General features: G+C 45.0%; 1 protein-coding gene across 5 annotated transcripts in view; it reads right to left on the reverse strand.

Annotated features, from left to right (window-relative positions):
* SLC49A4 (solute carrier family 49 member 4) overlaps window positions 1–15,134 on the reverse strand; it is a 63,515-nt gene that overhangs the window by 19,445 nt on the left and 28,936 nt on the right. For all 5 annotated transcript variants that reach the window (XM_078769345.1, XM_068126394.2, XM_078769343.1 and 2 more), the window contains exons 6-8: window positions 12,209–12,311; window positions 12,039–12,106; window positions 11,446–11,573 (exon numbers count right to left, since the gene is read on the reverse strand). In XM_078769345.1, coding sequence (XP_078625471.1) covers window positions 11,446–11,573; window positions 12,039–12,106; window positions 12,209–12,311 — 299 coding nt within the window. The remainder of the gene's footprint in view (window positions 1–11,445; window positions 11,574–12,038; window positions 12,107–12,208; window positions 12,312–15,134) is intronic.

The raw sequence follows: 15,134 nt of genomic DNA on the forward strand, positions 1-15,134 counted from the left end.
AAGGAGAGAGAACCCGTCACACCAACCCCCCACCAGCAGCGTTCACCTCCACCAAGTGTTCACCTCCACCAAAGCTCCACCAAGCTCCGCGTTGGCTCCACCAAGCGTTCACCTCCACCAAGCGTTCACCTCCACCAAGGCTCCACCAAGCTCCGCGTTGGCTCCACCAAGCGTTCACCTCCACCAAGCTCCGCGTTGGCTCCACCAAGCGTTCACCTCCACCAAGCTCCACGTTGGCTCCACCAAGCGTTCACCTCCACCAAGCGTTCACCTCCACCAAAGCTCCACCAAGCTCCGCGTTGGCTCCACCAAGCGTTCACCTCCAGCCATCCACCTCCTGCCATTCCTGTCATTCCCCGCGTGAGTCTGTCTTTTGTTTGTTCTGTCCTGGGTTAATTAAGACTGTAGGTAAGCTAGTATTTGCACTGTGTCACCTGCGGCTTATGTGTTGTAAATAAACGTGACTGCTTTCTTTTTGCTTGTGTGTATAATAAATCCTGTTATTCCTCCGTACTCTGTCTTCTTCTCTCTTCCTTCTCTTTCGGTCGCTTTAGAGGTTTCCAAATTGAATATCTGTGGCGCGATCTGGTCAACGTTGGGGGAGTCGGGCCAATCGGGGATCCTGTAACGGTCGCGGTTGACCATCCGCTCGGCCCAAAGTAACATCTTGTCCGCGACCCGTAACAATATATATATATACACACACACATCTATATATATAAAACACTGTGTGTGTGTGTGTGTGTGTGTGTGTGTGTGTGTGTGTGTGTGTGTGTGTGTGTGTGCGTAATGTTACCGATAGACTCCGAAACCGAGAGGCTCACGTGCTTGATATTTGGCAGAGACATGGCCATTGAGCCTGGGACGAACATGGCCGAGACAATATTTGACGAGATCCATATTTTTTTATTCATATTTACCTCGGCGCATTTCAGCGAAGTACCCGCTAATCTCAGCCAGTGCGAGCAGCTCGCTGATTCGCTCAGAGCGATCACGTGATGTTCCATCCCGTCACACGTCACACGTTTGCACGTAATTCAGGGCGAAAAGCCATTGCGTTTTTTCACCTTTATGCGATCGTGTTTTGTGTCGATTTTGTGCGATATGAATTAAATTTTAATTCATATTTCGTGTTTACGAATTCGAATACGAAGGATTTCCCCTTTCCCCTTTCGATTTCGAATACGAATCGAATACGAGCTTGAGTCGAGAGGGCGAATGTATGGGTTGGGAATGTGCGGGTCTCCCTTCCCTCGCCGGCAACGCCGGTACTGGAGGGCGTGGGTCACAGGATCGGCGAGTCTCCAAAATCTGCTTCGTGCTCTTTCGAAGATGCAGGACGATGTCGCGATTGTTGTGCTGCTCTCTGACCATGAGAACTGCAATGTCATTGTTGACTGGCCCTCCCCTTCCCTCTCCCCCGTCCATCCTCCCCCACCCTTCCCCCTACCCCTTCCCCTTCTCCCCTCCCTTTCCCCCTTCCCCCTATCCCCCCCTCCCCCTCCCCTCCCTCCTCCCTGTTATACATATACATATACATACATATACATATACATACATATATATATACATACATATACATACATATACATATACATACATATATATATATACATATACATACATATATATATACATATACATACATATATATATACATATACATACATATATATATACATATACATACATATACATATACATATACATACATATATATATACATATACATACATATATATATACATATACATACATATATATATACATATACATACATATATATATACATATACATACATATATATATATACATATACATACATATATATATATACATATACATACATACATATATATACATATACATACATACATATACATACATATACATACATACATATACATACATATATATATATACATATACATACATATATATATATACATATACATACATATATATATATACATATACATACATATATATATATATACATATACATACATATATATATATATACATATACATACATATATATATATATACATATACATACATATATATATATACATATACATACATATATACATATACATACATATATACATATACATACATATATATATATATACATATACATACATATACATACATATATATATATACATATACATACATATATACATATACATACATATATATATATATACATATACATACATATACATACATATATATATATACATACATATACATACATATATATATATATATATACATATACATACATATATATATACATATACATATGTCAGCCATTGGGGTTTAAACCCCATGACTCAATTGATCATAAACATCTGAAATTATATATCGTGCTTCTGAAAACTGATTTGAACTCAGCTGCAGGCAGAGGTGAGTGGACAAAATGTGGTTTCGAGGCTCGACGTGCAGGGTGGATCCTTAGCCCAGTAAACAAGTCCTTGAATGTATGTGCCAAACAGTAGATAATATGCTCGCGACCCACGTACAGGGAAAACATGTCGCCAAACGCCTTCTTCACAAAGGGAATAATTAATTATATATCTTTGTAGTTTCTAGTATGTCTCCTAAATCAAGGATGTAACCAACCTCGGGAGAAATATAGACATTACATATCCTTGATTGTTATTGTATTCAGCACGTGTATCCAATCATTCATCTACCATTTAGCCTAGTGTATGAGAATATTTTCTTCGGCCTGCGCTCGGGTCTGATATGTTTAGATAAAGAGCCAAAAGGGCTCAGCCTATCCCATGCTTACATCTGATTGTCTAAGTTTGGCCTTCTTCAAGAAGGGACGAGGGAAGGTGGGTCTTTATGGCCCAGGGTTTGCTATGTCTTTAGCGCAGATTCTTGTCTGATATTTTGCTATAAATGAAATGCCTTTTTACTTATTTTTCAGCGAGTGCCTTGAGAAATTGCCCGCTGCGTGTTAGGCGGTGCATTCTCGAGCCTTGCTCCACACTGTGTGTTTGTAATCGATCCCATTAAACATTGTTGCTCTGATTCTTCTTCTTCTTCCTTCCCTTGAGGTCTTCGACCGACAATTTTGGTGTCAGGAGTGGGATCATCCAAGTGTGCAGACGAGGTGGACCCTCACGTTCCAGGTCGGGGAGGAGGCCTGCCGGCATCAAATTTGGGTAAGCATTTTTGCACATCGAAATTGAAGCCTCCTGCCTTACTTTGGACGTGTGGACCTCTGTCGGCTGCACTACCTGGCTTGCATTCCGAACCATATTTAGTTTAAACCAGAGCAGCAGTGGGTAACGAATCGATTATACAGGGCGCCCGAGATAAGGAGGGATATCCCTCAGGTAAGCTTCCTGCGTGGGAAGCAGGTAGACCCATATGTGGGTGATAGATAATAGGTGTTAAGTTACTCCGGCGTGAGAACTGCGTTTAAGGTTAGGGATCGGGGGGCGACCCGATCTTAGGACTACCAGGAGGGACTAGCCCAAGAAAGGTAGGACGATGAGTATTTTAAGTTAAGCTACGCACTGGATGTGTTGGAGTGAGCACAGGTATGTTGTGTGCTGAGTGGAAGCGATGCTGCATTGTCGAGCATGCTTCCAAGGAAGACTTTGGGATGCTAGAGTTGGAAGCGTTTTTGTTTTGTATCTCAAGGGAGATATTGGTTATTTCTTATATGTGGAAATAGAAAATGTTTATGTGATTTTTGGAGAATAAAGGGTCAGTCACATGGTATTTGTGTACAAGGGAATGAATGATCTGTCATTGCAGCGTGTATTTGTGTTTATTGTGTGAGTCATTGAAGTGTGTCATGGATTGACAAGGGGTTCCCCAAATTGCCTACAGGCATTGGGCAATCCGGATGAGTAAAATTGGCAGGGAATAATGAGTATGTTATGGAGAGCATGTGTAGACAGGGCTTTAAAACAAGTGTTCAATTACATCCCCACATTAACGGCTCTCCAAATGTAGCAAGGGAGAATGGGAGTGAAAGTCAAAAATGATAGGCTGTCAACCGACTGGGTGTTTATTCAACGGCATGGCCGGGGCTTGTATTTGGCCGACTTGGGATGGCAGAATGCGTTGAATGAAGGCAAGAATGACATGTGATGCTGACGTGAGTCCAATCGGAAGGATGGATGGTTATGGTTTCACCCGGTCTGTTTATCTGTCTGTCTGTCCGGACACAGAGCTCTTGGGGAGAGCCAGAATGGGTTGGGGTGACCAAGATGAATGTGGACAATATATTAATTGTTTGCCATTGTGAAAATTTGCCCTCGATTTGGGACGAAGACATATGGCATTTGCTGACCGGCTCAGGTCGACTGGTTTCCTCAGCTCTGGAGGATCAGAGCGGGTGTATATTTCAAGCTGATACTCCTATGACAAATGTTGATACTCCTATGTGATGCGGGGTATGTGTGTGGTGATGCAGTCTGGGGCCTCGGGATTTGCCCCTGCCTATTTGCCGGTCTGTCTGTCTGTCACATTTGACCCTCAGAAAAGGTTTTGTGAAAGGGGTTACACTTGATGGGCCAACTTATAGACAGGAACATGGAATTTGTACAGAATGCAGGCGATAACCCACCTGTGTCTATCTCTGTGTGTGTGTGTCCGTATTTGTCTGGCTTTCTGGCTGTCCATGGAGTCATGTCTCTGAACACTGATTTTGAGGGAGTTGCAGGCGTGATGGAGTTGCAGGTGCAGACCAAAGCGGTGTCCGCGGTATCTACTGGGGGGGGGGGGGAACAATGAATGTAAAGTTGTGTATTTCGTTTAAAAACGTTGTGTTAGATTGCTACATGCAGAATGACCCCAATCGAGAAGGTGATTGGGGGCTGGTGAAGATTGGATCACGGCTCTGCAGACGAGGTGAACAGAACTCCACCAGGTATGTGGGAATCACATCAATTAAATTATTGCTCAAAGGGAGGTGATAGAGCAAAATGAAGAAGATTGTCATGTGGACCGCAAGGCTAACCTCCGCTCTTGCAGGGAAATGGCTTTGGGAGGCTAGTTATTTTTCAGATAATTTTTCCAGTGGGTTTATACTGGTGTGAAATTCGCGTATCTAGGAAGGAAGGGGAAAAAAATGTCCAGGTATTGATAGGATAACAATGAAATTTTGAAGTGAAGTGAAGGATAACAGTGAAGTGTTAGTGTGTTCGTTGCGATTTTTGGGAATGGCAGGATACTGTCGTACATGGATAATTGACTATGCGTTACTAGCAAAACCTCTGTATGAGGCGACGAAAAACGACCAGCCACGGATGGTGAACTGGACGGACAATCGAATACGCTGCTACGAAGGACTCAAACGAGCCCTGATAACGGCCCCAACCTTGGGCCTTCCCGACTATAAAAAGGCCTTCACACTTTTCACCCATGCAGTAGGGGGATTCGCACAATCCGTGTTAACTCAGACTCATGGAGATAGGGAACGTCCGGTAGCCTATTTCAGCAAAAAGCTTGATGCGGTAGAACAAGGCTTTCCGCCGTGTTTACAAGCCGTGGCGGCTGCCCGATACGCAGTTGAGCGGACGGCCGACATAGTAATGGGACATGCTGTCCTTTTACAGGTACCGCATTGCGTCCATACACTACTACAACAGCGAAACACACAGCACTTCACAGCCACTCGACTGATGCAATACGAAACGGCATTAATTATGGCACCCAACGTGACGGTGATGCGGTGTACCGTTCTTAACCCAGCGACACTTTTGCCAACAAAGGAGGAGGGAATCCCGCACGTTTGTACGGACGTGGTGCAGTTAATATCAACAGTAAGGCCTGACTTACAGGACACTCCGCTACAGGAAGCCGATCACACCTATTACGTCGATGGTTCAGCCAAACGGGCTTGGGACGGATCCCTGTTATCTGGGTACGCAGTATGCTCGGATACGGAGACGGTCGAAAGCGGCCGCCTCCCGCCCACCTGGTCAGCACAACAAGCTGAACTGTACGCACTCACGAGAGCGTGCGAAGTAAGCGAGGAAAAAGCAGTGACAATTTATACAGACTCGGCATACGCACACGGAGTGGTCCACGACAAAGGGGCCATATGGAAAATGAGAGGGTTCCTCACTTCAGCGGGAGCACTCATTAAAAATGGGGACTTAGTGCGTAATCTGCTTCATAGTATTATGCTTCCACGTGAAATAGCTGTAGTTAAATGCCGAGGTCACCAGCGTACAGACGACGCTGTGGCCCGTGGAAACGCCCGAGCCGACGAAGCAGCAGCACAAGCGGCAAACCAACAGGTTGGATATAATATGCCAGTAGTTACGCGCAAACAGGGCGCTAAAGCGACTGCCCAGACAGACGTTCCGACATCCGCACCTACAGAGTTCGATGTAATACAATTACAAGCCGCGGCCTCAAACGTAGAACATCAAGATTGGATTAAATTGGGAGCTCAGCGCCCCGCAGGACAAATGTGGACGATTAATGACAAACCCGTGGCACCGCGAGCTTTATTGCCATGGTTGGCACGCATGGCGCATCAAAATGGCCATGTGTGCCATAGGGGGGTGATGAGGCAGGTCACTTCCACCTGGGCAGCACCAGGCCTTTCGGCTGCGGTTACCATGGTCTGTCGCTCGTGCGCTATATGTCAACGGCATAATAGGGGGGCACCCCCCAGACGCCGCCACAACGTGGGTCACCCGGCTCCCGTCGGGCCGTTCTGTCATATCCAGTTCGATTTTTTCAATTTACCGCCTTGTATGTCCTTTAAGCATGTACTGGTAGTGGTGGACATGTTCACCAAGTGGGTGGAGGCCTACCCATGCGTCAGGGCTGACGCTATAACGGTGGCCAAGTGCCTTTTGCGGCACTTTATATGTCGATTCGGTGTCCCGCAGAAAGTGTCATCCGATCAGGGCGGGCACTTCACAGGTGACGTCATTAAAGCCGTGTTAAAGGCCTTGGGAGTGATACAGTCGTTCCACTGTGTTTACTGCCCGCAATCGGCGGGACTTGTAGAACGAACGAATGGCACACTGAAAGGTAAGTTGGCAAAGATTTGCGACGAGACAGGCCTCAAGTGGCCGGAGGCCCTTCCGCTAGCGTTAATGAGCGTGCGCTCCACTCCAGGGCGCACCACTGGTCTCTCTCCGCACGAGATATTAATGGGTCGGCCCATGAGTTTGCCGGTATCGGCGCCAGTGGATATGGCAGCCCTTGAATTACCTATCATGGATGACATGCTTCTAAAGTTTTGCATAGGTCTATCCCATGTGGCGCGCAGCATACATGAACGCGTTCGGGAGGCCCTGCCGGAGCCAGCAAGCAAGCCTATCCACACCTTCGAGGCAGGAGATTACGTGCTGGTGAAGCATTTCACCCGTAAGACTGCGCTCGAACCAAGGTGGACGGGGCCATACCAAGTTCTTCTGATCACACCAACAGCGGTGTTTTGTGAGGGCAAGTCGTCCTGGGTACATGCCACACATTGTAAGTTGGCCATACCCACAAACACAGACACCTCAAACGCACCACCACAGATCGAGGATGCTGCACCACCGCCTGTTAGGGGTGGCAATCACACTTAGTTTAATATACTGCTTTGCCAGCACTGGGGACATGAGGGCATGGGCGGACACGGAGACATATGCATATGGCGACCAAACCATTAAGGTCTACCGGCAGAGAGTTATCTGGGGCCAGAGGCTAAAACAGGTGTCTGCAACAGGTGCATGGGATGCTAAGAGAGGTATTAGAGGACATTGGATTGACTTTAAATTGAAATGAAAATTGAAAGGGTGGATTAGGAAAATGAATTTGTTCAAATAACCGTGGCATCTGTGGGATGCAACAATTCACAGACAGAATAGTGTATGGGAGCCGTCATCTGGGAAGCGTCGTTAAATGGCAGTAGGTTTAGACAGATATTGAAAGGGTTCGTGCAATGTCATTTTGGGGCTTATGGCTCGCCATTGTCTGTCTGCCAGTTATGGTGGGCAGAGGGAAGAGGGAGTGATACTGCTCTGGCCTCTTGCTCGGCAGAATTGAGTATTGCTGGTTTTACCCCTGTTCAAAATTGAGCTCTCGAGAGCTGATTAACATTAGGATGCATCTCTCAAGGGACCCCTGGGTGGTCTCGAGAGCTGAGGTGTGAAATATGATGACGTTGTCTTATGGACACTTTGTGAGTGGCTAGACACGTGCCTGAAAGGGGAAATTGTATTCATAACTCATGTGGGTTGTATCTGAAGAAAAGGTTTAAAAGGAAGTGTGAAGAAGGTCATGGAAAGTGCAAAGATGATTGGAGTGGAAAGTCGAATCAGATGGATTATTTGTCAATGACAGGTGACTGCAGGAATTGATGAGAAAGTGGAGGAAAGGGGTTATAAAAAGTTAATGGAAAAGGCAGGAAATAAAGGAAAGTGGTTAGTTATGGACTGTTGTTTCGTGATAAGAAGGTGATACAAGGGGTTGGCTTGCACTGGGGGGGAAATGGTTGGTAAATCATGTATTATTAGATGTAGGGAAGATGATTAAAAGGAAGGTATTTTCGGAAATTGGTGAAAGTAAATATGGCATTCGAATTTCCAGACACGACACAGGAAATGCGGCTATGAATAAGCCAACCATCTGAGAGATAAGGTAACTAAATGCCAATTGGTGGGACGGGGGGCTAGGAATTTGATCATGGTGTGTGTAAGAAAGTATTTTCCAGGATGGACAATGAAGAAACCGCCGTCGGAAGACCATGATCTTGACCATAGAAGCCGTCGACCTGAATGGGTCCTTCAACAAGGCAGATGTGACCGGCGCTTCAGAATTTTGTATTGATTTTTGTGATGACTGTGATACTTGTGTTGAAAAATCCCTTGTGGGAACTGGCTGATGCCTGTATTGATGTTTGTGATGACTGTGATACTTGTGTGGAAAACCCCTTGCGTGTACTGGCTAACGCCTCTTATGTATTATGAATGATTGGCTAATAGATAGTCTCGCATTAGTAATGGAACGAATTGGAAAACGAATTAGTGCATATGCGAACGATGGTGATGCAGAATCAAGTGGCTTTGGATATGTTGTTGGCAGAAAAGGAAGGAGTATGTGGGGAAAACGATGAACCTATTGATGCTTGGGATTCTGATAATGATGATTTTAGTTGGGATGATTATACCTGTGATTTAGAAAGTGTAGGTTCTTTTAAAGGTTATTGCTATTATGCCAGCAGTAAGGAGCGGATGGCAAACATGTATCCGGAAGAACCACCCTCACCACCACTTACACCACCCAGCAATCACATGTACAAAGCTTGATGGCATTGGACGTCGATTGTTTGCCCTAATTCGCGAGGACCACGCCTGCATAAGGAGGGCCTTAAATCTGGCTGGCAACTGGGTCGCACCTACGCCGTGACGAGGGTGGATTCGGAATCTGGCCGGGCGGCAGCAATCTCTTAACCAGGCGCCGTCGTCGCGAATTATGGCTAACAATTCATGCGTTGAATGTTAGACGGCCAGTTAGGGCCGATATCTTTCTTGAGCATGCGTGACGCTGTGTCGCGCCTGGCATGTGACTAATTGGGATGCTGACCACTGGGGTATACGGTGTCTTTCCAAGGAGTTGTCTTGTAAAGACAAAGGAAGGAACTGTCAGCCATTGGGGTTTAAACCCCATGACTCAATTGATCATAAACATCTGAAATTATATATCGTGCTTCTGAAAACTGATTTGAACTCAGCTGCAGGCAGAGGTGAGTGGACAAAATGTGGTTTCGAGGCTCGACGTGCAGGGTGGATCCTTAGCCCAGTAAACAAGTCCTTGAATGTATGTGCCAAACAGTAGATAATATGCTCGCGACCCACGTACAGGGAAAACATGTCGCCAAACGCCTTCTTCACAAAGGGAATAATTAATTATATATCTTTGTAGTTTCTAGTATGTCTCCTAAATCAAGGATGTAACCAACCTCGGGAGAAATATAGACATTACATATCCTTGATTGTTATTGTATTCAGCACGTGTATCCAATCATTCATCTACCATTTAGCCTAGTGTATGAGAATATTTTCTTCGGCCTGCGCTCGGGTCTGATATGTTTAGATAAAGAGCCAAAAGGGCTCAGCCTATCCCATGCTTACATCTGATTGTCTAAGTTTGGCCTTCTTCAAGAAGGGACAAGGGAAGGTGGGTCTTTATGGCCCAGGGTTTGCTATGTCTTTAGCGCAGATTCTTGTCTGATATTTTGCTATAAATGAAATGCCTTTTTACTTATTTTTCAGCGAGTGCCTTGAGAAATTGCCCGCTGCGTGTTAGGCGGTGCATTCTCGAGCCTTGCTCCACACTGTGTGTTTGTAATCGATCCCATTAAACATTGTTGCTCTGATTCTTCTTCTTCTTCCTTCCCTTGAGGTCTTCGACCGACACATACATACATATATACATATACATACATATATATATACATACATATATACATATATACATATACATATACAACTGTGTGAAATAGTAGAAACTCCACAGTACGAGCAGGGCGTCTCATTTGCATTAAATAAATAATCGGGAGATTCAATCAGACGCGGACGTAGCTTCAGGACGTCGATCTTTAATTTTCGACAAGCTTTCGACCAACAAAGGTCTTCTTCTTAGTCGTCCCCAAGTTCAACGGAAGTGAGAGTGTTTTATATATATATATATATATGTGTATATATATATAACAAGCTTGCTTATGAAAGCTTGCTTCTAATTGGTGGAGGGAAGCCGATGACGGGTGGGGGCAGGTGGGGGGAGGGGAGGGGGCTCCATTAACTTTAAGGTTAAGGAATAACGTAAGAATATTCGCATACGCTACCATCCCAAACTTAAGGATGTCCCTAAGGGAAAATTTAAAGAAATCCTCAAATTTTTCCTTCAGGATGCTTTATGCAACCGGACCTTACTCTTTGCACACAGCAAAAATAAGTAAATTAAGTTTTTTGTTTTTTTTAATGCAGTAAGACCAGCAACCCACAGCCTTTGATAGCTTAAATAGACAGGTCGGAATGGGGTGGAGAGGAGCGGTTGTGAAAAGATAGAGGAAAAGGAAGTAAATTTGCAACAGGAAGTAAATTTGAATTTAGCTTTGGACTGTATGATCATGACAAATAGGAAATGAGGTTCCAGTCAATGAGACAAAGCATAAACCTATATGAGTGTCGTTTACCAAGCTTTTACATTATTCCTGAGTGTGCCTGTTCAACTGACGAACTATCACCGGATCCTTAAACAAATTATACTCTACCGTGTTGGCACGTTAACCTCTCCTTTTTCCTTCCGTAATAGTAAAATGCACAAAACAACAGAATGAAAATTAGGAAGGAAGCAGCATACTAGTCAATGAATGACTGACGATGACATAATAAAATCATTGCAACATTAAAGACCAGTTTCTGAGACAATGTTGTTGTGAGAGCCATAATTGTTACCTGTGGAGAAAGTCAGGAAACTGACCATGCCTAGACAACTGAGAGTAAACCAGATGGCCGAAAGTGTGGCTCCAGAAAGTAGAATCAAAATGATGACCTTTAGCCTGCCGGTGAAGTTGTCCGACAACCTGCGGTACAGGTTAAAAGAGAAACATTCTACCCAATAGCTTCGCACGCCACAAAATTTGTGAACAGACAGGTGCACAAATGACATGCTATGACCAAGCTACACCTTTTACCACCAAGGAATCCCCCTCCCTCTTCCCCTCATACTGCACAAACCCAACTTTTCCTTTGTAGTTGGTCATTTCAGGCCCACCTCCCCCCCCCCCCCCCCACCCCACGCCAGGTGATCTTTAAGGCTGATTGCACTCGGCAGGTGTTTTCTGCAAACCCACTATGACAATGTTCAATGAAGGTAATGAGCCAAAGCGACGATAATGAAAGAGTATTGCCCTTGTGAGATATTTATTTATTTATTCGTCTTTGCAACTTGTGCACGTGTGTGTGTGCTTTTGCCATGGCAGCTCCTGGCCTCCGTCGTTCTAAAGGCCAAGGATGAGTGGAGCGCATTTGATGTGAACACAACGTACCTGGCCACGGCGAGTGCACCCAAATAGCCAGCAAGAACGGCGGCCAACTCTGCGCAGCCAACTATCGTCTGTGGGTTAAACGTCACACAACCCCAGCCAATTCCATAAAGTGAATGTCCTACATCGAGGAAAAGCACAAAGGTAAGAAGAATGTAAATTTGAGAGCTCACTGTTAAGTGTGATTTAAGCAGGGAATCGAGCTGCTTGAGCCATGCCGAGCCGACCCCGAGGGGGAAAGCGTACACAGCCACAGCCAACCAAAATCCAGGCCTCCTGGTGAGGGGAGAAGAAACATTGAGTGGAAATCATTCCTGTAAACAGACACCACAAGTTTTACATTTGCGTACCATGTCAACACTGCAACCCTATCCCAGTCGGTCCCCACCAGGACCAAAACAAGCAATAAGAACTACAACACCAACAACAATAGAAACAGCAACAAGGGAAATGTCAGCACAGCTGTCACTACAAATTGAGGATGAAGGATAAAGAGAACAAGGCCCTCTTATTGAATCGTTGTTCATTACAGGGCATCCTCAGAAATGCAACGGGCAAGTCACAACAGAACAGGTTTTTATGCCGAGTTACTTCTTTTTACAATTACACGGCCATCTGCCCCAGTGAAGACTCGTCATTACAGAGATGAGGGCAGCACTTGGCTGACAGCCACAATACGTTTTCTTTTGTTTATCTCCGCTTTGAACTCGTTAAATTGGCGAGGCCAAAAAAGCAGTTCATTTTTGATGATGGGTTATCAAGTTCAATTACGTGCGACAATTAAAAACGTCTCTCACTTGTCGAATCCACTGGCAGACAAGATCTTGTGAAAACACCAGGTGCTTTGTTGTTACCGAAGGGCACCCAAAAACCAATTGCTTTTTTTTGATAGTGTATAATATGATGAGGAACAAAAGCATGCCGTGAAAAGGAGGGGTGGGCGTTGTTTCTGTTCAAATCGTTAAACACACGAAGCTCAGTAAGAACTAGAAAATAGAATCTGCAGTGAATGTGTCTATGGATTCACCTCCGCTCGCATCTGAAGTCAACCCACTGCTTCCTAACCCCTCCACTCAACCTCCCTCCTCCCCCCTCAATTAAAGGTTACATGAGCCAAAGTGTGAGAGAGAAAGGTAGACAACATTACATGTTTCTAACTCCAAGTTATGGTCCGCAAGATGAATTGCAAAGGGCACATGACCTTTGACCTTTCACCTGTCGAACCCAAAAATCTAATCAGTTAATCTTTGTACTACAGACAATAATCACGCCAAGTTTCATGGCAATCCGTTCAGTGGTTCACAAGTTATCATGGTAACAAAATAAAACAACTAAAATCATTCATCCTCTATGTAGTGATGTACTGTATCACAGCGTTAGGAAACAACGGTGCATCTGTCCGCACCAGCAGTAGAGATAGAGGAAGTAATTCTCTTCATTCAAACTAATGGAACCAGCAGCACGCATCATAGAAACGCTTAGCTAGCAACAGGCGAAAAACAAAATTACATTCCAACACAGGTTGAGGTAAAAAGAAATGTTTTTCTTTTTTCAATGGAAAAGCACGGTACAAATGAAAGAGGGAATGCCAAAACCCCGATAGCATGTGACAACAAAGGATCCTTCATTCATCACAAGAAACCGACCAGGGCAAAACACTCTGGGAGGAACCCAGTGTCAACAGCAGGGCAGATAACGGAGAATAAAATGTCAGAGTTGAGTCAAGATCGTTTGAATGTAAAGACAACAACAAAAAAATACAACCTTGCTTGTACATGTTCAAACAAAATACCACGGCACATGTCTTTGCGACAATAGTCCAACAGGATGGTACAAAGACCCGTCAAACCTGGATTAGATTCCTGACCGGACTACCCTGAAATCACTTCCCTTCGCCTCTTGGAAGGCAATCTCATTTCCTTCCAATAAGCTCGGAACAAGTGTGTGTCTACCCTCAGGAGAGCCAGGAAACTACATCTCTCGAATCTCAAGACTGAACTCTCAAACCTGTCTCCCTCCTCCAAATCCTGGTGGCTTCTGGTCAAATCTGTTTCTGGTATTTGTTCCCCTTCCATCACCTCCCTCACCTCAAATGGCTACACAGCTGACACCGCACGTGACAAAGCTGAATGCCTAAACTCTGTGTCTGCCTCAAAATATTGTGTCCCAAACCCGTCTCTCTCTGTACCCACCTTACCCAGTCGAACCCAACTGCTCCTGGACTCTGTGTCCTTCTCTCCTGACAAGGTGGAGAAGTTTTTGTCAAACCTCGACTCTGATTCTGCAACTGGACCATACGGCATCAGCCCATGGGTCATAAAATCCTGCTTTGCCGCTCTATCTCACCCTCTCTCTGTTCTCTTCACCCTTTCTTTTAGTCAAGGTCATCTGCCATCAGCTTGGAAATCAGCAAACATCACCGCTTTACACAAAAAATGTGCAAAAACAGATCCTTGCAACGACAGACCAATCAACCTGCTCCCAATCATCAGGTCATGGAATCCACCATTGCTTCTGAAATGAAATCCTTCCTCTTCTCCAATGGCTTGATCTCGGATCAATTTTGATTCAGACCAAACCACTCTACTCTAGACATGCTGCTGCTGCTGTCTCATCTCCCCTTCCTGTCCAGGATGGAGTTCCTCAAGGCATTGTTCCTGTGCTTCTTCTGGTCTTCATCAATGATCTCTCCGACTCTCTGGAAAATCTTCTCTATCCCTTTGCTGATGACTCTACTCTCTATCGCTCCATATCTCATCCCTCACATCGGCAAGCCTTCACTCTTTGCAGACATGGACAAAATCACAAACTGGTCAAACAAGTGCAACATGTCTTTCAATCCTGACAAATCTCACACTCTCGCGTTGTCTCTCCGTAAAGACTGTCTGGAAAACCCTCCCATCTACTTTCTCAACAATCCTCTCGAAGAAGTGCTGTCACTCAAGCTTTTGGGTCTCACGATCTGCCATGATCTTTCCTGGGAAAAACATTTCCAAGCTGGCCTACAAAGCCAGTCACTGACTGGGCATCCTCCGTTGTGTGAAGTCCTTTCTTGGCACTTCTGAGCTCCTCACCACATACAAAGCTTTCATCCACAAC

Source organism: Myxine glutinosa, unplaced genomic scaffold (assembly GCF_964187855.1).
Source record: "Myxine glutinosa unplaced genomic scaffold, kmMyxGlut1.1 SCAFFOLD_2151, whole genome shotgun sequence".
Lineage (NCBI taxonomy): Eukaryota > Metazoa > Chordata > Myxini > Myxiniformes > Myxinidae > Myxine > Myxine glutinosa.